This window comes from Moschus berezovskii, chromosome 2, assembly GCF_049115385.1.
Source record: "Moschus berezovskii isolate FMDL1 chromosome 2, NW_MosBer_1.0, whole genome shotgun sequence".
Classification (NCBI taxonomy): Eukaryota; Metazoa; Chordata; class Mammalia; order Artiodactyla; family Moschidae; genus Moschus; species Moschus berezovskii.
The window spans coordinates 102,187,804-102,212,123 of NC_142461.1; the positions used below are offsets into that span (position 1 = coordinate 102,187,804).

General features: G+C 37.7%; 1 protein-coding gene and 1 non-coding gene across 4 annotated transcripts in view; both read right to left on the reverse strand.

The window, feature by feature from the left end:
• Positions 1-1,406: 1,406 nt before the first annotated feature.
• The window catches only part of PLA2R1 (phospholipase A2 receptor 1), a 138,918-nt gene continuing 116,004 nt past the window's right edge, over positions 1,407-24,320 (reverse strand). For 2 of the 3 annotated variants that reach the window (XM_055397383.2, XM_088829692.1), the window contains 10 exons: positions 20,775-20,892; positions 19,966-20,096; positions 19,489-19,633; positions 15,534-15,772; positions 13,218-13,386; positions 11,265-11,405; positions 10,277-10,393; positions 8,826-9,002; positions 6,474-6,506; positions 1,407-6,371 (listed from right to left, as the gene is read on the reverse strand). In XM_055397383.2, the coding sequence (XP_055253358.2) occupies positions 6,157-6,371; positions 6,474-6,506; positions 8,826-9,002; positions 10,277-10,393; positions 11,265-11,405; positions 13,218-13,386; positions 15,534-15,772; positions 19,489-19,633; positions 19,966-20,096; positions 20,775-20,892 (1,485 nt within the window). In that variant the 3' untranslated portion in view covers positions 1,407-6,156. Of the gene's footprint in view, positions 6,396-6,473; positions 6,507-8,825; positions 9,003-10,276; positions 10,394-11,264; positions 11,406-13,217; positions 13,387-15,533; positions 15,773-19,488; positions 19,634-19,965; positions 20,097-20,774; positions 20,893-24,320 lie in introns of all 3 variants that reach the window. The other variant, XM_088829691.1, reaches the window with a different exon arrangement.
• LOC129538755 (small nucleolar RNA SNORA21) lies at positions 10,998-11,133 on the reverse strand. Its single transcript, XR_008682296.2, has one exon. It is a non-coding gene; the product is annotated as a small nucleolar RNA SNORA21 (small nucleolar RNA).

A 24,320-nucleotide genomic window follows, 5' to 3' on the forward strand; every position in this document is an offset into this window, starting at 1 on the left:
AGCGGCTCAAGTTCAGGTTCTCAGGTACTCCACAAAGGCGCAGACTTGGTTGGGCCTGCGTTTTGTGCCTTCCCTGGTCCGAGCAGTTCAGGGGACCAGGTGCTTGGCGAGTGCTGTCTCTGCAACTTATCACCTCCCCAGTCCCCACCACTCAGTTTTCTGGGTGTACAACCGGCACACCTTCTCAGGGGGATATCGACCGGCCCGAGCCCAAGAAGTCCTGATTAGCAACAAGCCTGTGTGCAGTTTGTATCAGATGCCTTTCTGGGGTCGCGGTTGCCTGCTCCAGCTCTGGCTGTGCTCCCTGCCTGTCTCGGCGGGGGATGGGGGATGGGCCGACTGCAGCCGGCTCGCTCTGCTCAGTCCTTTATTCTGTGAGCGGGGCTGGCCGAGTCTTAGGTTAGAGCTTTCCTCCTTTTCGTGGGGAAGCTACCCCACAGTCTGCTTTGCTCTCCCCAGTTCTCTCAAATTGTTCTCGCGGCATTCAAGCCCAGTCCTCTCTCTAAGCAGTTCAGCCGGCTCCTCCCTGCCCAGCCCGCACTTGCTAATGGCGTATGCAGGCGTCTGCGCTGCTTCTCTGCTGGGAGTTACTGTTTGGCGGGTAGTCTGTGGGTTTTAAAAAAATCTTAAAAAAAAAAGAGGGTTATGTGGCCCTCTGATCTTCCAAGGCTCGCCATAGATTCGCCAGTAAGAGTGTTTCCTGGTGTTTGGAAACTTCTCTCTTTTTAAAGCCTCCTTTCCCGGGACGGAGCTCCGTCCTTACTTCTTTTGTCTCGCTTTTTATCTTTTATGTTTTTTCCTACCTCCTTTCGAAGACAATGGGCTGCTTTTCTGGGTGCCTGACGTCCTCTGCCAGCATTTAGAAGTTGTTTTGTGGACTTTACTCCGTGTTCAAATGTTCTTTTGATGAATTTGTGGAGGAGAGAGTGGTCTCACCGTCCTATTCTTCCACCATCTTGTCGACCCCCCTGCCAGCCCCTTTCTTTTGTAGCTATATGTGCTGAGAAAGCTGGCAGAGGTTGTTGGTTCTCACTATTGTCCATTATCCTCTCCTTCCTGAGCACACTGGGAGACCTCCCAGACTTCCCTGCAGTTAGATTGAACCCTGTGACTAATTCTGGCCAATGGTATATGAGAAGTGCCATGTTGTGCTTCGAGACCCAGACGCTTCAGAGTTCTCTACTCCTTTTTAAAATGACTATCAATTATGCCTATTAATCTTTCACTTATGGGCACCTTGTTTTGCCTGGCATACAAAGTAAGGTTGGGAAAAATAAAATATTGCTAATTTGGTCAATACTACTTTTCTGTTAAAATGTCTTTATTTTATACATGCTTTAATCCGAACAGTTGATTTGCATATATAGTTCATTCAATTTAATGAAAATTTTCATCATAAAACCTAATTGGTAAAGCCAATCTTTATTGTCAAACAAATGAGGCAAATAAGACAATGTTAAAAAAAATTATGATTTCATTTTTCAGTTCAAATAAGCATGATAATACTCTTCCCCAAAGCTCAGTTAGAAATCTAAGATAAATAAAATACAGAGCCTTGCCATGAGCTTATAAAGTAACACTTCAGGGTCTTATCAACAGTTGCACTGTCTTTACTTTGCTTTTCTGAGATATTCTCTCCAGATACAGTCTTTCATAATAGACAGGGGCAGATGAGATAAAGTCTCAAAGGAAGGTAGTTATCACTCCTGCTGTTTATATATATGTATATGAAATGCATATTAATTTAGACTATCCAAACATGGGCAAAATAACCCATTTCTAATTCATCACTTCATCGTTAACAGAAAAATGTATGAAAAGAGGGAAAGACATGAGAATATATGTGGATTTAAGAATTCCTTTATTAAAAGAAATTTCACTGATATCATTATTTTGAAATTTTTTTCTGTCTTTGGTCCAAGGAGGACTTTACCAAGATAAGGCATCATCATCATATTTTGAGTAAAAGCCATGTCTTTTATTTTTTTGAGGTAGAGACAGACATTTCTGATAAAAGAGATGGGAAAGAAGAACTAGCATGACACCTTGATCTCAGGCAAGTAACTTCTAAGAAAGAATATATATAAAGGTTAAAGAATCTGGAAGCTGAGCTCCCCAGCAATATCCCTGCCCCTGTATCCCTTGGAAGTCTTTATGTACCCATAGGGTACATGTTCTCAATTTAAAGACTGTTAACGTGGAGAATGCATTTCAATAGCCCATGGAAACTACATAATTAATCAAGGAGACCTTTAACTTCTGTCAGGCAGAGGTAAGGGACCACTGAGGGGAGATAGAGGCCCTACTATGGATATTTAGGAGGAGCCTAGACCCATGAATAACCCATGATTAGAGCAAAATTGGTGTGGATGAGAAATAAACCTTTGTTGCGTTAAGTCAATGAGATTTGGGGATTGTTTGCTACAGTATTAAGCCTCCTGACTAAGACAGTAGCTCATGATGCTACTGCAGATGTGACGTGGCTTTATTGTCTAGAATTGTAATATCCAGGTAGGGAACTGAATGGGAGTCACAGACAATTCTCTAGGGAGAGGCAGTGCCAGGGAGAGCCAGGATGGGGCCAAACAAGGAGACTAGACTACACGTTACACCAAATACAGACTTCATAGAGATGCCAGCAGGATTCCCAGTCAGTTATCACCTACTTCCCCCTGTACCACAAGGACACAAGTGAAAGTGAATGTCACTTAGTCATGTCCGACTCCTTGTGACCCCTTGGACTATACAATCCATGGAATTCTCCAGGCTAGAATACTGGAGTGGGTAGCTTTTCCTTCTCCAGGGAATCTTCCCAACCCAGGGATTGAACCCAGATCTCCCACATTGCCGGAAGATTCTTTACCAACTGAGCCATAAGGGAAGTCCAAGAATACTGGAGACTGGAGTGGGTAGCCTATCCCTTCTCCAGTGGATCTTCCTGACTAGGAATCGAACTGGGGTCTCCTGCATTGCAGGCAGATTGTTTACCAGCTGAGCTATCATGGAAGCCCCCACCACAAGGACACAACAAGTTTCATATATCCAATCACCATTTTGAGGAGGGAATGTCAACTTCAGAAGACTTAATGTTTATCTAGTGAGACCATGTAATGCACCCTTGATAGGAAGTGGAACTTTTAATAGAAGAAACATTTAAACTGAGACAATTGAAATTGGAAGAGCCCAAGATATCTTCATTTGGAAAGATCTTTAAAATTTCCCCCATCATTCAGAGCTATAGAAAATAATTGACTCTTTTTGGAGGGAGCATATTAATTATCTAGTCCCATCACTTCATGGCAAGTAGATGGGGAAACAATGGAAACAGTGACAGACTTTATTTTGGGGGGCTCCAAAATCACTGCAGATGGTGATTGCAGCCATGAAATTAAAAGATGCTTGCTCCTTGGAAGAAAAGCTAAGACTAACCTAGACAGCATATTAAAAAGCAGAGACATTAGTCAACAAAGGTCCATCTCATCAAAGCTATGGTTTTTCCAGCAGTCATGTATGGATGCGACAGTTGGACCATAAAGAAAGCTGAGCGCAGAAGAATTGATGCTTTTGAACTGTGGTGTTGGAGAAGACTCTTGAGATTCCCTTGGACTGCAAGGAGATCCAACCAATCCATCCTAAAGGAAATCAATCCTGAATATTCATTGGAAGGACTGATGCTGAAGCTGAAACTCCAATACTTTGGCCACCTGATGCAAAGAACTGACTCATTGGAAAAGACCCTGATGCTGAGAAAGATTGAAGGCAGGAGGAGAAGGGAACGACAGAGGATGAGATGGTTGGATGGCATCACTGACTCGATAGATGTGAGTTTGAGTAAGCTCCTTGAGTTGGTGATGGACATGGAAGTCTGGCATGATGCAGTCCATGGGGTCACAAAGTGTCGGACATGACTGAGCGACTGAACTGAACTGAGTTTGTGACCCTGCTGCTTTTTTTCTTTTCTTGTATGGCTATGAAGTCTAGGTCAGATTAAAAATAGTTGTGGAAGAAAGTTTTTTTAAAGTGCATGTATATGAATCAAGCAGAATATCTCAGTACTTCTCATTTCTGTACTTTCATTAATGGTAAGTAGTGTGTGACCTGTCCATGGGGATGTGGTTTAATACTAAACATCAAAGTACAGAGCACTGACACGCAGTACAGTTTTTTTCCTGCACAATCACTTTACTAATGACATACTTTGTCAAATTTTTATGTGTGACTGACTATTCGCTTCAATATACCTTGACTGAAAGGATAATTGATTAGCAGTTTTTAGCAAGACAACTGACAAGAACAGAACTTTAATTTCACTTGACAGATTATTAAATTGGGCTAAACATCTGGTTAGTCCAGGCCAGTTCTTCTTTTGAGTCATAAACATACAACTGCCATATAATGTAATATCTTAAAAAAAGTCCCTGAACAAACAAAATTATGGAAGTAGATTGTCTCAGCATGTCATGACACAGCAGTAGCAAACAGCTGCTTTGGACTCTGTATTAACCGTTTCAGGCCACAAAGACTTCATTCTTAGGACACGTTCTTCAAATTGTGTTTCTAATGATGATAGTTTTCCACATAGAGGCTTATTCCTACTTTCTCTAAGCTTTTCCTTGTGACTGTCTGCCACCAGTTTTGAGGAAGCTGGTTGTAATAATGAAAATGTGGGAGGGGGGTTCAAGATGGGGAACACATGAACACCAGGGTGGATTCATGTTAATGCATGGCAAAACCAACACAATATTGTAAAGTAATTAGCCTCCAATTAAAATAAGTAAATTAAAAAAAAAAAGAAAATGCACACTCTCGGGAGACTCTCCCAGTTTCTCTCTATTGTAGGCCCTTAGTCTTCATACCCACCTGCTGTTTTATTCTTATACGTTTCTTGACTGCTTTACTACTGGTTTTCCTTCATTAGAAACTAAGTGCTTACCCCAGTACCTCCAGTTTCTAAAATGGCTCTTGGTTCTTAACAGGAACTTGATAAACATTTATGTTATGAGTAAAGTTTTGAATATTGATTATGAAGTCTTTGTTTATAAGAAATGAATGAAGGAAGACCAAATCTTGATTTTTAATTTATGGATTAGTATCATGCTTTTATATTTTTACTGACCACACTAACTAGTCCAATGCAAACAGAGGTTGTGCCCCCAAACCATAATTTACTAAATAAACTCTATATAGCAAAGGTATCTAGATTACTCTGGAGATAATTTTTTAGTACTTCTCATCACATCCTTTAGTCTCATTCTAATGAAACTGTAATTCTGATCCTTAACTTTTTCCCTTTAAATTCAAGTTACCTTTTATATCTTTTGGTTGTTAGGAGTGGTATACACTTTATATCTTTAGTCTTAAATAAAACTCATAAATTTTAACAGTATTAAGATCTCAATGTATTCCTTTGAGCTTATCTATAAAGTTTTTTTTTTAAACTAACTTTGTTATCATTTAGTAATTGATGATTTTAGGTCACATTGCATGGTTGCTTGTGAAAGTGTGCTGCTAAAAGTTCTTTACTATTTAAAGAAAGGTTATTTTTCTTTTCCTTTAGTTTGAGAAGACAGAGCTAATAAAAATGAATGTCACCCTAAATATTAGTATAGAGTCCAGAACCTGTGAGTATTAAGCCGAGATATTAGTGTTTTGCAAACCCTGCTGTTAAACTGAATGAATAAAAACCAAACAAGAATCCTCTCAGAAGCCTTTTCTTTTTCCTCTCTTATACAAGTGTAGGACTTTAAAATTTGTTTTGCTTTCCACCCCCCTCTCTTTTAATGGAATGAGTATTGGTAAACATCTGAATAGATATCAAATTAGTTTAAAAATTCCCCAGAATTTTTGGTAAAAGCATATTTAATGCAAAAACCATTATTCATGTCGGTTTGAGGGGTCTCATTTGGGAGTTTCTTTTAATAGTTCTTGTTTTCTGAATAATAAGCACTGTAAAATTTCCCCCTTTTAAGAATAGATCACAGTTTGAGGAAATAAATAAACGAACACCTATCTGATTTGGTTACAATTCAAAACCAGTAATCATTTTAAGAATAACTAAGATGGTGACATGAATCACATCAGAGTAGCATCTGGTCTGTAAAGGAAAATACTCTTCTTTGCTCATTCTCACCGCCGTGACGTTCTCTCACTTCATTATTATTGGTCATTCTTCTCAAGATCAGAAATGAGAATATTTTCTTCTAAATGTACTGTACTAAAGTTGGCTGAAGGATAGTAAGGATTTCTAAACTGAGTAAGTCTCCTGAAGATAATGTTACTGTGCTTGTAAATGCAGAAGGAAAGTGTGGAAATTGCCAGAATTACCATCAGTGTCAGTGCTACTGTAAGAGGTATAATGCTGTGGCTTGGTCCTGCAAGGAGATGAAAAAAGAAAACTTCAATGACAATGAAGTCAGATAGTTACTGTATATTTCTATGAAAAATCAAAATGTTCTCTACTGTTCCAAACCTACCTTTTCCTGGATGCTTCTTTACTGTGTGAATATCTAAAATCAAATACAAAAATACTGAGATGAAATTTTCCTTTTTATTCAGCAAAGTTATGTCATTACTTCAGAAAATGGTGGCCCATGGATCAAATCTGAGCACATGTTTTTATAAATAATGTTTTACTAGAACTCAGCCATGTTTCTGTCGTCTTTGGCTGCGTTTTTGCTACAGTTGAAGTGTGACAGAGACCATATGGCTCCTATATCCTGAAATATTTACTCTTTAATCCTTTACAAGACAAATTTGCTGACCCCTGATTTATTTAATCATCATTATTAGTGCTCACAAAGACATATACTGCCATTTTTTAAGCTGAAGAATCCTCATCCAGTCTCAGCACTGTGCTGCAATAAAAATACAAGTAAAATATGGTCCCTGCCTACAAGGAACTCAGTTTTGTTGGGATCTGATGTGGAGTTAGTCCAGTAATGATAACCTCCCTGGCTTTTTGCAGATTTAAAAAATAAGTACCTTCTCATGTCTCAAGAATCTTGGGAAATGAGTAATAGCTCTTCCGTTCAAAAAGTTTGAGGGTTCCTCTTTGAGGATCTTCTACTGAAAGAATATATCTTTTTCCCAAGTAGACTCTATATGAGAATTTGAACTCTGATATTTTTGATCTAGGCAAAGATCCAGAGAAATATACAGGGAATGACCCAGAGAAACAGCAGAAAAGGACTTGTCAGTGGAGGACTACTTGGTGCACTACTTAAGACCCACGAAGAAATGTCCACATTGTTACCAGTAACAAAAACACATATATATATAATCCTTGATTTTGCAATTTAAAAACAATACTGTATGATTTTACATAATATTATTGAACACATAGTATCATGTATGTGTAAGGATACTTTTCAAAGAAAGACTGATGAATGGGTATTCATTCTCAGGGTGAGGCAGTGGGCAGGTGTAGAAGGGACACATGGAGTCAGAAAATTTGGAGTGTAGTCCTCCCTCTGGCCTCAGTTTGGACAAGTACTTTTCTCATCTGTAACATGGGAATGTTCTATCTGTTTCACCGCCTTGAAAACTTGTCGTGAAGGATGAAAGAGGTGTCCTGTGTAGTACAAGAAACCTTAAAGATTTGAACAGACATGAGGTGTTTCTAATTTGTTCTTGATAGCTGAATGCTAGTGGTTGCTTGGTCACAAGATTTATTAGGTTAGCCATGTTTTCCACACAGAGCTGATACCTACACTTTTGGAACTTCAAATTTTGGTTCCTACACCTACCAGTTTTTGCCTTTTCATTGCCAGTATCTAATCAGTCACTAAAGACTGATGATTCTCTTTGCCCATTTCCTCCCTCCATTTTTGTTCTAGTTCTAGCACTCAAATTACAACTGTCTCCCTTACATCCACTGTAGGTGTCTACAGAGCACTTAGGGGTTCCCCGTGTCGTTCACCATGAAGTTCAGCTCTTTAACCCAGCAACCCCTGTGGACGGAGCCTACAGAAATATGCTTTTACCCCCATCACCACCTAATGTGGGCTAGTCTTAAGTTCATTCTCCATTTCTGTCTTTAGTCTTACTGGAATGTTTGCCCAGTATTCTTTCCGTCCTCTATTCTCTTTATCTTTTTCTATATCAAAGCCTCATCCCCTCTCTAAAGTCTTCTTCAGGATCCCAGGCCACATCAATCCCCCCTTCTTTATAATACTGGCATCTAGAAACTGCTGTGATTATTATAAACATCTTCCACTGTTAATGATCCTTACTGTCTTAGAAATCTCTATCATAGGAACTGACTAGAGCTTTCTGGCTTATATTTCTAAATTTTTATCACCACAGACTGAGTATAGAGCTCAAGATGAAGTTAAAATATGATTTATAATATACTATGCCTTGCAGTAGAAAAACACATCTTCTTATCCATAGTAAGAATACCTAGACCTGAATTATATTTCTTGGGACCAAAAATGATACTTTAAAATTCTGAGTAGGGGTCGCACAGAGTCGGACACGACTGAAGCGATTTAGCAGCAGCAGCAGCAGTTGCCAGAATGAGAGCTGCTTATTTACATTTCCAGCTCTGTTTGCTTGAGGTAAAACTGCTTTTTTGCCCATTAATATAACAGCCAGATGACACAAGAAAGTCATAGTCTTTGAGTTAATTTATAATGATTTTTCTCTGCATATGAGAGAAAGCTGGTATGTTCTGTAAATTATTTGATGTGAAACAAGACAATAATGTCAGAATCTATTTGAATACTCTCTGAAAACCTGAATTTTAAAAGTTTTAAGTCTAAAGAGGTGGGTCAGCTTTAGTCAGGGTGGAATCAAATGAGGATTTACCTTTGAACTTTACCCACCTGCTTCCATTTTACATATAAATCCCTTTTTGTCCTGACACGAGGATAATTGCCACACTCCTTCAGGAATCCTCAGGGCAACACACAGAGGGAGTTTGAAGTGGTCCACCTCTGGCTTCCGAATACCCCAGTTTGATTGATCTGTGGGAGTTCCATCAAGCCACTTTATGGTTTCATCTGTGGGAAAAAAGCGCTAACTTCTGAATTACGTGCATGGTTATCAAACATACTCAGTGTTGAATAAAGCATAGAAAGCAGCCCCTGAATCGAATGAGACTCTCCTTATCGGATGCACTGAGTTCAGTAGGCGCAATCGTGAACTCATCATCACGAGGCAGGTGTTAGTAAAGCGGTCTTGTGAACAACTCTCTTTATCGTAGATATAAGGTTCTAATGTGGTTCATTTGAGATATCATGTTTCTTAATATAACAGTTTGCATTTTAAAAGTTCTTTATCATTATAACCAACTTAAAGAAATCATTTTAAGTCCTAACATCTATATCATTACAAAAGAGCTCACTTTTTAAAAGAATTTTACAGTGAACTTCTTTAAAAAAGCAAGCCAGTGGTGTACCAAAGGGTGAAGATGCTGAAAGAATCCATCTGTGTGTAAGTGATAAGAAGGTGCCTTGTATGAAAAGGATTTAAAACAAGCAGTATAACTAAGCATACATCTGTCAGCTTTTTTATTATCACCCTGTGCTAGAAGTTTTAAGCAATATCTGTAATTGAAATATTTTTCCCTGCCATGTGGACCCATCCTCCACCTTGGGTATACCCCTATGACAAGTTCTGCATTCCAATTTAAAGTAATTTTCTTTACAAGCACTTTCTTTGTTTAATTTATTTATCTTTAATTGGAGGATAATTGCTTTATAATGTTGTCTTGGTTTCTATCATATATCAGTGTGAATCAGCCACAGGTATACATACATCCCCTTTCTTCTGATACAAGTACTTTCAATAACCATCAATAACATAAAGAAAAAAAATCATACTCTCATCTAATTTCAAACTCTGGCTTTTATGAGTAGCAAATAACAATTCTCTTAGCACTATTTATCACTGGGACATTTCCATAACTCTGCTGTGCTCTTATGTGACATTTGGGAACCAAGGATATTTTAAAGTAAATATGGCTTTGATGTCTTATGACTAAGTCTGTGAACACAAAGTTCCAGTCAAACATCTTCATAATGTGAGATTAAGTATAAAATAAACTTGTTGTTTGTTTTCATTTTTGGTTTTTTGGAATTATTTCAGAGAATAAGAGATTATAAAAAAGGGTTAGCAACGTTGTCTTTGGAAGAAATGGCTTTAGGATTTATGATATTTTTTCACAGCCTATGTACCCAAGGAGAGCTTTCTGGTTTGCAGATGTCATTTGCATCAACCTTGACCACTGTGTATTTATTTATGCCCTCTATTCTTTTCTACCCAAGTTACTTACTGTCACCATCAAACTGAGCATTCAGCCAAATCATTTGGACTGAAGAACGGAAAGCTAAAAGCTCTTCTAGAAGAAAAGAGTTTTCAGCTTCATCTTTGATTGTTAAAAGATTAGAGCCTATAAAAGAGACAAATAGCAAATGAGTAAGTATTTGTGTATATATGTAAATATAATTAAAATAATTCATAAAGCTCAGGCTTTGACACATATAAATCAATAAGTTAGAGCACTCCCTCACACACCATACACAAAAGTAAACTCAAAATGTTTTCAAGACTTGAAGGCAAGACGTAACACCAGTAAACTCCTAGAGGAGAGCATAGGCAAAATATTTTCTGACATAAATCATAGCAATATTTTCTTAGGTCAGACTCCTAAAGCAAAAGAGATAAAAGTGTTGAATACCAGAAACTAACACATTGTAAATCAACTATGTTTCAATTAAAAAAAAGCTCAGGTTTTGAAAAGGGAAAACTTCCATTGCAAATAAGTAATTTTTGATTAAAATTTTAAAGGTAATATGACGCATCAAAAGATGCAAACTGGTACTTAAAGCATAGAACGTTAATTTGGGAGAACAGTTAAGATTCATATTCAGAAACATTCAAAGGGAGCACTTTCTTGGGAATGTGCAATATCCTGAGACATCACCTTGGGTTTTACATTGTATTCTGGTTAGCTGTAAATTCAATAATATTTACTTTTTAAATTTTTTTTTCCACCTTGTCACACCACCGATTGAAGCAAAACAATACAACATGCTGCCACTTCACCCAAAAGCAGTGTTTTCACTCTGCCCTTTATTGACAGCTCAGCGGGGCATTAGCGAAAGGCCCACTGAGTGCTTTTAAAAAAAGGTACGTTTTCAATTATTTTTGTTTTGCTCCTAAAGTCACTGAATTATCAGACAAATGAAGAAAATGACATTGTTTACCGAAATGTCAAGAAGGAATACATTGAAAGCATTTTACCACCACAAAAGAATTACCTTTGTTTTTGCAAAATTCATGAGCAGCCTCAAAACTTGTACTGTCTAGGACTGTAGAAAAACTGTAGCAATTACTTTTGAATTTTATCCAGGGAATTGATGTTTCTGAGCACAACTCTAGGTGTCCAGACAGTCTTGTTTCTATGAACAAAATCAGTTATGATTTCAGGGTGGTAACTGGGTTCATTAATTGAGATAAACATTGTATTACACTCTACGAAAGACCAAGATAAGTATATGTAATGAGATTTTCATGATAATACTCTGAAAGAGTGGGTTTAATGTAAATGATCACAAAACTGAAATGGCTTTTAGCATGTCTGGCAGAAATAATGTTTACCTATACATAACAGGGTATATTAATGGATAGCTTCATAAGCTTAGTTTGGGTGACATCTTTCATATTTACAATTAGTATTGGAAAAGATTGGAAAAACTGGGGAATGAGATTCATAGAAATACTAGCAGCTGAATGAAGTTGACAAAAGGCACTTCAAATGTATAAAATGTGTCCCATTCAGTGGTGAAGATTTAGTAAATCCTTACCTGCTAGTTCACTTATGAGAGAAAATAAATCATTCAGTAAAGTATTATAATATAGCACAGAATAACACATCATAATATAACATAACATCATAACAAAGTAACATGTCATAACATATCATATCATGATAGAACATGACATAACATAACACCACATATAACTAAGTGGAATTTGGGATGGACTTTGCTTTAGAGGACAAGCATGAGAGTCAGACACATCCACTCTGAGATCCTCAGTATGTGGCTGTGGGTATGTTACTATCTTCCCCACACTCCCACATACATAAAACAGAGTTAACAATAGCATCTTTCTTACAATTTAAGAAGTTTAGGTGAGCTGGTGTCTAACAACTTAAGTACTCAATAAATGCAGTGTTATTGAGGAAAGAAAGATAATTTTATGGTGTTTTAGAAGGAGAATTGGCTTTCCCAATATATGACTATCATTTACATTTTTGTCCTGAATTGTTTTGATCTGAAGTTATATGTGTGCTATTTGACTTACAGTATTCAGAGTAAATACATGCACACTTACTAAATGAGAGATTTAAAAAGAAACCAGTTAGTGTTAAGGAACTCTCTTTTTATATACCAAAGCAATCAAAAGAAAAAGGCCCTGATTTAATGGGATAGATATGACATCAGAGATCAAGGAAACTTGGCTTCTACTCCAAGAAGTAGTTGTTAGACATCTATGAGATCTTCAGGAAGCTATTTAATTCTCTGAGTTTAAGTTTAATTTTTAAAGTTCACCTGGTTGAATGAAGTGACCTTTAAGTGTAATGAAATTTATTGTCATTATTACCATGTTTTATATATGCATAGAAGTATAAATATTATTACGATGATGATGATGATGGTTCTAGCATTTTATTAGTCTTGGACTTAAACAAATCCTCAGTATTCAAGATCCTCCAGGTATTCAAGATCCTCCACATCTGCTCCTAACCTATGGTTCTAGCTTGATTTCCTAATTCTCTCACCATAAGCCTGCCATGCAGGAAAATCTCAACACCAGCTTTATTTATACATGTCCAATCCTTTCTTCCTTCCATGTGTGCCCAAGCCTTTCTGCTCAGAGTGCCTCTCCATGTCCCAGAGTTTCCTGATTCCACCCATTCATCAAGACCAATCTCCACAGTCACGTCCTTCAAGAAACCTTTTTGCTTTCCCTCGAGTGGATCTAATGTGTCCAATTTCTTGCTAACCCCCACAACGCTTGCTATGGTTCTTGTATCATTTAGTAGCCCTGCCTCCTGTAATAGTTATTTGTCTGTATATCACCTACCAGACCAAATCCTTCTTGAAGGCAGATAATTCTTTCTACTTTTCCTCAAAGCTCCTGCTTAGCACAGTGCCTTGCATAGTACAGGTTCACAGAACATATTTCTTGAGTTGAATAGAACCTACCAGTGGGCACTTGACAAATGGCTCCTTGCAGATATGACTCGCAGGCTGTGCTACTCCAGCGTCCACTGGTGTCAGCAAAAACACAGTCACCAAGGAAGGATGATTCATCGTCTTTCCAAAAAGTGAAGGAGGATTTGGTGCCATCTGACCAGTCAAAACTAAGACCGTTCTGTGGAGAGAAATTGAACCATCATTTCCTTGCTGTGAATGCTGGTAGCATCAGCCAATGCTGTCTGAGCAGCCCTCAATTCACACATGGGTTTTTATTTCTACTTCTAGACTTATATTTTAGGAAGCCTAGGATAGCTTGTGAGTATGGCCTGACAAAAAGGACTCTCTGACACAAGCAGTGTCTTTTTTAGTTTGGGGGAATCCTTGGTTCCTGTCCATCAAATTTCCCAGTAAGCAATCAGAGTGAAAATGTTCTATATCTTGTTCTTTGTGACCCCATGGACTATAGCCCGCCAGACTCCTCTGTCCATAAGATTTCCCAGGCAAGAATATTGAAGTGGGTTGCCATTTCCTTCTTCAGGGGATCTTCCCAACCCAGGGATCGAACACGCATCTCTTGAATTGGCAGGTGAATTCTTTACCCTGAGCCACCAGGGAAGCCCATCTCATTCTTTATACCAAAATAAATTTAAGATTGAGCCACAGGTTCAGTCCCTGGGTCAGGAAGATCCCCTGGAGAAGGAAATGACAGACCACTCTGGTATTCTTATATGGGAAATCCCATGGCCAGAGGAGCCTGGCGGGCCATAGTCCATGGGGTTGCAAAAGAGTCAGATATGACTTAGTAACTAAACAACAACAGCAACAAAGGTTCATACATGTAGTTGAAAACATAAAAGTACCAAAGAAAACTTGGCCAAATAGTTTATGCTCTTAACATGGGAAAAATCTTTCCATGTCTGATAAAAGAATCCAGAGACCATAAAGCAAAATTGCCTACAGAAAGTTAAAACATTCTGTAATACAAAAATACAATAAGGAAAACAGCAACAACAACAATAAATACAACAAACAGCCATGAAATACCATCCTTTCACCTATCCTACTGGCAAGGATTAAAATTCTGACATACCCAGTGTTGACAAGGATGTTAAAAACTAGATGTTATCATATACTGTTTTTAGCATGTAAATTGTCACAAACTTTTGGAGGGCAATTTGGCACCATTGCTTGTTAAAATTTAAAGTATACTTCACTTCTGGGGATTTATCCTACTTGTACAAGGATATTTGTTGTGCCTTGTTTGGAACTGTGAGAACTGGGAAGAACCCAAAAGTCCATTCACAGGAGAATGATTCAATAAATTGTGGCATATCAGTATATGCTGCAGTCTCAAAGACTGTATTAGACTTTTATGAGCTGATACAGAAAGCTGTACAACCTATATTAATAAAAAGGCAAGGTTAAGGACAGTATATATATAGTATGTGCTCACTTATATTTAAAAAGCGTATACCTTTCAATCCATTACACATATGTATATATACATGGAGAATATATGTATATACATGTATATATACATATAGATATATGTACATACACAGAAAATTTGTAAATGACACAAGAAACTGTTTACAGTGATTGACTTTGAGGAGTGGAACTAGAGGTCAGGATTGAATAGGTTTACTTTTCATTATTTGAATAACTACTTTCATTTAAAAAATATTGTTTTCCAAACCATATCACTAGAGGGGGAAAAATAACATACATGTTAAATTACAAGAAGTACTGAGTTAATTAATGACCAAATTTCTAGGCAGGAGGCATGATTCATTTTTCTTGGGGATTCTTTAAATGTAGCAAATTACCCGAATTCAGGTGTTTGAGTTCAGAATGTATTCTAGTGCACATATGAGGAAGTATCCTGAAATTTCTCAGACATCTTCAGAGAACCTTTGAAGGGTATTAATCTCCAGAAATTAGGCAAGTAGTTATTTACTCTAAAAAGGGACACCTTTATTTTATAGTCATATGCTGCTCATACAGTTGGTCAATAGTTATTGTATGCTCATAGTATTAGCTGCTCAGTCATGTCCGACACTTTGTGACCCCATGGACTGTAGCCTGCCAGGCTCCTCTGTCCATGGAATTCTCCAGGCAAAAATAATGGAATGGGTGCCATTTACTTCTCCATTGTTCATAGGGTTGGTCAATAGTTATTGTATAATCCAATTACTTAAATGTTACATTTACTGTTATTTCGTGACTCTGTTTTTCTGTGGTAATGTCAGAGGCTATTTCCTAAGGAGGTAAATGTGAAACTTAATTATGCAAGAATCGTACAAGGGATTTTAGGAAACTTACATCTTCAGTGAACAGTCCAATCCAGTGGGCATATCCCACCCGGTTAAGGATAACAGTGAGGAAAGATTGGTGGTACTGGTCTGTAATGCTGGCCAGTTCTGCTCCATGTATCAGGCAGGCTCTTAGTGCTGTATACCAAGTCATATTTGCATTAATTATTTTGTAAGTTCTGTTTCCATATTCTAAGGTATTAGGGATTGGATACATATCAGATGTATTTATACTGTGTCCAGAAGCATCTAGAACAAGAACAGAAATAAAAATTATTTATAGCATCTGGATGAGAAAGGGGGAAGCAAAGTTTAGCATATATCCCAGTACAATGATCCATACTATTGTTGACATCAGAGTTTTTCTTCCCAGAACTGACTATTTCAAAATGAAGACAGTATCTGTAAGTATGTGAGTGAAGGGAGTGAAGTTGCTCAGTAGTGTCCTACTCTTTGCGACCCCATGGACTGTAGCCCACCAGGCTCCTCCGTCCATGGAATTCTCCGAGCAAGAATACTGGAGTGGGTTACCATTTCCTTCTCCAGGAGATCTTCCCAACCCAGGGATTGAACCCAGGTCTCCTGCATTGCAGGCAGATGCTTTAACCTCTGAGCCACCAGGGAAGCCCATCTGTAAGTACAGGTGACGCTAAAGGACAAAAACACTTAGAAAATTGAATGAATAAGTTTTTAAAAATATATCAACATATACTGAATCATTTCTAGATTTCCTGTTTTTGATAATCCCTTGTCAAACTGACCACTTTTTGGTGAAAAGGATAGTGACCTTGTTAGGCAGGTTTAATTCTAGTAGGTACACTCAGCCTTATACATATATTAAGGTCTGTTGCTGGCAGAACTTAATATTTACTAAGAGAATATTAACAAATACAATGTAGTCAAATACTGCTTTGTAGGCATAATTTACAAATGCATATTCTCAAATATAACACTATTAAACTTTTGAGACTGATAGTTGCTATCCTGTTTAATATTAATATAATCTAAAGAGAAGTTAAAAATAAGTTAATAAATGCTTAGAAATACATTACAGTTCTTATAAACCATTATTATTAATACATCACCCCCTGTCAGAGTCAAGATTTATAAATGAAAAGACTAGGTTTTCCCACACATGATACTTGGTTCTTTGTGTTCATGAGTGCCTGTGATCAAGTGAAAACCAAGCTCGTGTGTTTTACAAAGATGCTTCCTCTTTGATACACACATTTGCCATTTTGTTCTGTACTATATTCAGGCTAAATTTAGGAATTCTAGAACACAAAGACAGGGTATTTCTGACCTGTCTGATCTAAAGTAGCTGGGGTTTCTCTCTATATGCTGGTTTTATCACATTTGGGGTGAAAAGGAGCACGGGGAGATGTAGATAAACCCAAAGACCTGGGGTTCAATTGCAGACCTGACCTTAAATGGCTTAGAGACCTCAGCCAAATTAGTCAATCTCTCTGAACTTCAAATTTCTGGTCTGCGAGAGATTACTAACGCCTTTGTTAGAGGTGGGAGGGTAAAACTCAAGGAGACATTTATGTAAAGCCCTTAGCAGAGGATGTGGGACTCAGCAGGTACTCACTAAATGCTACTTCTTGCACTCCTCTGCTGTTCTTGTCATACTCTCCCAAATAAAAATGGCAGAGTGGGGATTTGACTTTTCCTGACACTGTTACTTCAGTGTAGCAGCAACACATATTGTAAAACCATTGTAAAACCAAACTGAAACAAATCTATTCACCAACTAAAATTTTTTTTTTACCAACTAAATTCTGATGGACCACACTTTCATCATCTGTTTTTCTTTGTAGAAGTCTGTTTACCAGCTGATGTACCAAGTCTAAATGTTATACAAATCAATATAACACCAAAGTAGCTATTTAATAACAGTTATTAAAACTAAAGTAACTGAAATTCTTTGTATGTGTGACTTAATGCCAGTTTAATTGACTCTCCCCACTAAGTAATGCACCTGTATTTTCACATATATGAATTTCTTGCTATGTCATTGATTTCATCATTTCAAAACATAAGTGATTTTGAACATTACAATATGCCATCTGCTTCCCTGAGAAAGATAGCTCCACTGGAAACCAAATTCAAAATTGGGGGTCTTGATTTAGCCCTTGTCTCTCTCTTCGTTTAAGTATCTTTATTCTTTTGGGCAAATCAAACTCTTTAAGTTCTAAATCCAAGGCAAACACATATTCATATGACAAATAGAGAAGAGAAGCCAGAATTTGGATAGCCAGAATTTGTAGACCACAAGAACTTAATGTAGTTGAATAGTAATATAATAAACACAGTAATAAGGAAAACAATAACTGTGTGTTAAACATATGCTGGGACTTGATAAACATTGTATATATGTAAAGTCCTTGAGATAATTATGATTCCATTTTATAGATGCAGAAATGAAGATTCAGAGATGACAAACTTTCAGTTCAGTTCAGTTCAGTTCAGTCACTCAGTCATGTCTGACTCTCTGTGACCCCATGAATCACAGCACGCCAGGCCTCCCTGTCTATCACCAGCTCCCGGAGTTCACTCAAACTCGTGTCCATAGAGTCAGTGATGCCATCCAGCCATCTCATTCTCTGTCGTCCCCGTCTCCTCCCACCCCCAATTCTTCCTAGCATCAGACTCTTTTCCAGTGAGTCAACTCGATGCATGAGGTGACAAACTTTACTGACAGTTTATTTACAGAGATGGGGTAGGAACCCTGGTGGTATTTGAACTCCACCACCTCTGCTCTATACTGTCTCCAAAAAATCATTAGTTCCAGAAATATCAAAGAGAGAAAGTGGTTCGGAGAGTACTGAAAAGATCAACATTATTGTTAAATACAATGATTCTATTCCTACAATAAATATAAAAATTCTATTCTTAGAAGAGAATCGTTGTATTTAACCAAGAGACCTTGCGTATGTTCCTTATTTTTCCTAAGCCTCAAGGTCCTCATCTGTAAAATGGGGAGGCTTTTACCTACTTCATAGAACTGTTGTGAGGATTTTATGGCATAATATTTATAAAACGAAGGCATAGTTACAGGTGCATCATAAGTGTGCCAGTAATGATATACTGATATTATTTTTTTCCTACAAGGCTCTGCTCTTCTCATAATACTCTTCCTATAACTGATCTGATATCTTCTTTCAGTTCCTAACCACTACTATTCTTGAGTGATAACTGTGAACTAGGAAATAGGGTTTTCCTGAAACTGCTTTTTTGAGGATGGTTTATACTTAGTAGCATCAAAGAGTTCGCATGTGTGTAACACTAAGAGGTATATAATTCATATTCCAACTAAGGAGTATATCCTCGGCTGCCTAGAATTCCACACAGCTCTAGACACAGACAATGGCCTTCTAGGGAAGCCTGGGACTGGGTAAAAGCATGAGATGTCAGCTCTTGTTAATTGTTATTTTTGTTACTCAAGGTCATTTAGAGTGCATCTACACTGTTCACTGTCCCCACTGGCTACCTATAGCACTATAGCTCTGGTATTTCAAACCAGAAGTCACTGGGGGTTCTAATAATCAGATCTAGAAAAGTGCTGTATGCCATGTTTAGCCACAGATACCATTTTAGGATTCCTAAAAAGGAATTAAGTATTGAGTTGGCTTATTTCCTTGACTCTCTTCCAATAATTTTTCAAGGCTTTTTAATAATCTGAACAGACACAATCCTACAGCAAGCAGTAAAACCTTTTTAAATGACCAAAAGGAATGCATAAACTTGGTCATCACTCAAGTGGTCTCTGGAGTCCTTAGAACCTCACTAGCGGGCGCAACCCTGAGGTAGTGGAAATTAAGTGACCGTATGTGTGTAAAGCTCAAAGAATAAGTGCTGGCACTATTAGCTATGAAACTATCATTTATACAGTGTGTAAACAAATGTGGAAGAGAAGAGTGGGCCATGGAAATGAAAGGAATAAAAAAGCAAATATTTCTTACCCTGCATTTTTTCACAAACAAACCCATAACCTTCTCTACAGTCTTCAAAATACCATTTTCCAGTGAAATGAAAATTAGGATTATTTGACAGCAAGCCACAGAGAGGAATGCGTTTTTGAACTTCAGTGGTGTTGTGATTTGCAATCTTCAAAAAAAATACGTGTTTAAAAAAATTATAACATATAACATTATTATAACATTGACATTTTTATTAAGAACACAATTTTAAAAAATCAAACACTATTATTCCTTTATTTGCATTTAATAAACCTGTTCACAAATCACTTTATAACCCACAAAGTAAATAAATAATTATTGTGATGAGTAATTACATCTATGGAATGCATGAAAATTATATGAAATTACATTATTAAAAATATATTAACAACAAACTAATAAAAATAAAACTTCAGTAAACAAGTCTCAAATAGGATCTCTTCCTAAAATGACTGATAAAAAATAAATCTTAAAACTTACATTTACTGTATCAAATGGAGACCAATTAGAATATGACACAGGCCTTCCATCTAGCCATTTTTCATAATCATCATTTTGTAACCCTATCCACACATTAGCAGTATGGCCAAAAAGATTCATGGTAATGAAAGCTGAAAAATAATACATTAGCAAATTTAATACACATAAACTATGTGGATAATCATTAGATTCTCTTTATAGCTATGATTTTATTTAAATGACAGCAAAACTTAATTACTAATCAATTGTAGGAATTCATTACTTTGTCTTTATTAAGGTAATACTGTCTCTTTCATTTTTATGCAGCTTAAATTGACAGAAATTAGCTGGCTAAACCTGGAATTTCATCATATCATTAACAGAACAATTTTCAATGTTCATTCAATGTCTTCCTAAGCAAAGGAGGGCTAATCACTTATGCTTAAAGTATACAATTATTGCCTAAATAGCAAATAAAAGTATGTAGGGATCTAAAGGATTTAAAAAATTATACCATGCAATTATAATTTACTTTACCTCAGATTATTTTAGCTATTTTGAAATACTGATCATAAGTATGTCTTTATTCTTTCCATTACTCCTGGTGAGACAAAAAGCTCTGAAAAAGCAGCAGTTTCTAAGCAATGGAGTGTACTAACTTTTACAGATATCATGATATAAACCTTATAGGTCACACTGAAAAGTTAGTGTCACCAGCAACATAATACTTAAAATGTTGGTTTGGAAAGGTTAGTATTTCAGAGAAATGATTTAATAGACACTTCAGTAAAAACAGCGATTTTTGCCTGATTGAACATTGAGTACACTACCTTGTTCCACCTCATTTTCAATGGCAACCAGTGTCCCCCCTTCTCCAACACAAAAATCTTGAGCAGATGTCCAGTTCTTCCAGTCACTTGGGCCTTCAGGGATTTTCAGCAAAAGGCACTATAAAAATGTCCCAAAAAAGCATTCATTTCCATATTTTTCTGAGTGAATTAAAACTTTCCTAAACACATTGGAAGGACTGATGCTAAAGCTGAAACTGCAATACTTTGGCCACCTCATGCGACGAGTTGACTCACTGGAAAAGACTCTGATGCTGGGAAGGGTTGGGGGCAGGAGGAGAAGGGGATGACAGAGAATGAGATGGCTGGATGGCATCATCGACTCTGTGAACATGAGTTTGAGTGAACTCTGGGAGTTGGTGATGGACAGGGAGGCCTGGCGTGCTGTGATTCATGGGGTCGCGGAGAGTCGGACACGACTGAGCAACTGAACTGAACTGAACTGAAAACACACCGAGGATCAGCTTTGAAGATTCTTTACGATTTTGTTGGACAGAAGCGACTTTTTTTTTTTTTCCAGCTACTCCAAAGGTGTGAAAGCAAAACCAAGAGGACCAGCTTTCAGTGTGAGTCAGGCCTTTTGTGCATTTGCATTAGGCAGCCTCAGAGACAGCGCTGTGTTTTGTCATGCAGGATGTCAGAACAATGTCTTCTGCTCAGTGAAAAATAGCATTCCTTCTAAAAAGAAGCCAGCCTCACTGCAGAGTTTACAGGGGAGGATTTCATCTTAAAAAAAATTTCTTTTGGTGGCAGTTAATATGTTCATTTGATTTTATTTACAAATACACTCTCTCACTTTTAAGTGACAGAGGAATCCTGGGGACTCAGACCACATCAGGTATTTAAAGTCCCTAAATACTTGGAGTCAGCCATGTGGTCCAAAAGTCAGTGAGGAAGAGCAGGAAAAGAAAAGATGAGCCAAAGGGAAGAAAAGCAAGAGCAGGACCAAGGAAGCCTAGGAAGGAAAACAGAAGGGAGAGGCGTGGAACTCAAAAAGCAGGCTGCGGGGTTTGGCAGTGAGAGCTGACTGTTACTCAGGAGAGAATCATGTCTGTGGCATGGCAGGGATTACTCATTATGGAACAAGAGGTATGGAATGGTAACTGCCTGGCAGAGTAGGCAAGTTGAAGAATAGCACCCCCGCACTAAACTCTGTGAAGTTTAACCATGTTAGTGAAGCTATCTGGAATCAGAGGAGAGAAGACAGAAAGACAGAAGAGAAAGCCTTAGGCAAAGTTCCAGAGAAGTCGGGAAAGACTTTCTGCAAAAAATATTCTGTGTGGATTATTCTCTCATCAATGAACATAGCCATCCCTGGTCAATGATGAGTCTGACGTGAGATCTGCCACTGAGAAAATCCCAGCTACAAGATTATTCTAGGTTAATGTAGCACCCTGCACTTGAGAGAGCATCCTACCCCATCCTTCTTTATCATCTAAATGTATCAGTCCCTCATCCTTTCCCTACCATCATAAGCTTCTTAAAAAGCAGAGACTAAATGTTGCTCCTCTTTGAACATCACAACTAAGAAGGTCTTCAATAAATATTTATGGAACAAGATAAAAGCCAATAGACCCTGAAATGATTGTGAAGTGAAATTCTGAGGATTCTAGATTTAGTCCAGTGGTTCTCAAATAAGACCATTTTGCTCTTCAGATTATATTTTGATAATATCTGGAAACATTTTGGTTGTCACGGTTCAGACAGGGCTGGGAGGGTGGGGAGCACTGCTATTGACATCTAGTGAGTAGAGAGCAGGGATGCTGCTAAACATTCCATAATGCACTGGTCAGTGTCCTACATCAAGGAATTAATTATCCAGGCCCTACTGTCAATACAGCTCAGGTAATTCTTTGCAGAACTCAGTTCTGAACATGTCTCCCTTTAAACCCTTCAGGGATTTTCCACTGTTCTTAGGACAAAAACCAGAAACCCTGATCTAGCATGAAGTTGAGTTGCCAAACAAGACAGGAAGTACACTTTCACTTTCTCTGATCCTCTTTACCTGTTTGCTTCACAAAGAAATGGAACTGACTTTAAAGGATTTTAATTTTATAACAACTATCCTTTTATCTATTTCCTTTCATTCTGCCTCTTTCCTCTAATTATGAATTCCAAAGATTGGCACATACTAATTATTAGGAAGTCTTATCATTTAATGCGAATTCACCTTGTGTTCAGATAGTCACACTAATGAACCATTCATAAATACCAGTGAACCTCACTGGTTCATTTAGCTCAATAAATCTCTCCAGAAAACACACACACACACCCTCCCCCTTCCCACCCAGCCTCACCACTGCCCTGTTTGCCTCAGCCAACTGAGGCTTGACTAGCTTGACTATGGGAGTATAGCCTCCCATTACCACAGCTTCATTGTATCTAAAAATATAACATGTTTACTAATACACTTTGAAATTGTGTCATTAATAATTAAAGCAAAGTAGCAAGATGAAGTACAACACCCTTAATTTTAAATTGTTTATTTACTTACTGCTTTGCAAAATGTGATCAAGTTTAATGCATCTCTGATTATTGCTGTGAAGTAAGTATACCTTACTGTATTCTAAACGAGTTTTGCATATAAAACTTTTTTTGGTCTCCAAGTCATTTCCAGTTCAAATGTGAAAATGGAATTCATGATCTTTCTCCCAAATTTGGTCCTTTTTCAGTGTTCTTACTGGTGTTGAATAGCATAGTCAGTTATGCATTTATGTAAATCTGAAACCTGAGATCTTCTGACTCTTCAGCCACCTCCATCACCCCTTCAGTACTCCCATCAGGACATCCCATTTCTGAGTCCTTCACCGTCTCCTGTTCCCACTGCCCCACCATGATCTTAGCCCCAGGGACTTAACCTCTTGTCTGGACTATTGCAATATCCTCCTTACGGTTCTTACTTTCCTCACCCTTGCCTTTCTTGGGTCTAGTTTTGGTACTGCAGCCTGAATGCGTGTGTGCTCAGTCACTCAGCCATGTCAGATGCTTTGGGGCTGCAGCCTGAGTGATTCTTTTCCCTGATCATGTCCCTCTTTGGTTAAAACGCTTTGGGGTTTCCCACTGCTCTTAGGATAAAACCAGGAACTTGCACACAATATCACCCTTGCCTGCTTCTTCTGTCTCACTTTCTACATTCTAGTTCTCTATGCTTCTTTTAGTTTCTTCAATATATCACATTCCTTCTCACCACAGGTCTTTAGCACATGTTGTTTCCGTTACTTTTGATGCTTCCTGCCCTTCTGACTGCCTCAGTTAGGTCTTCCCGTTATATACTTCTATGGAGCTGTCTAACTCTCCATCACTTTTGCCAAAGTTGTAAATTAGAGTTATTTTCCTGATTGATTTACTAATGTTTTGTCCCCTCTAGCCTATAAGCTCTAAAAGAGAAGGGACTGTATTTGTTTTCCCTCACCATTGAGTTGCCAATATGCAACACAGTTAAATGGAATGAATGAAAAAAGTGCTAAGAATTTGAATAATTTAAAAGAGGAGAGCATTTTCTTTATAGGAAGAAATATGCTATGCATG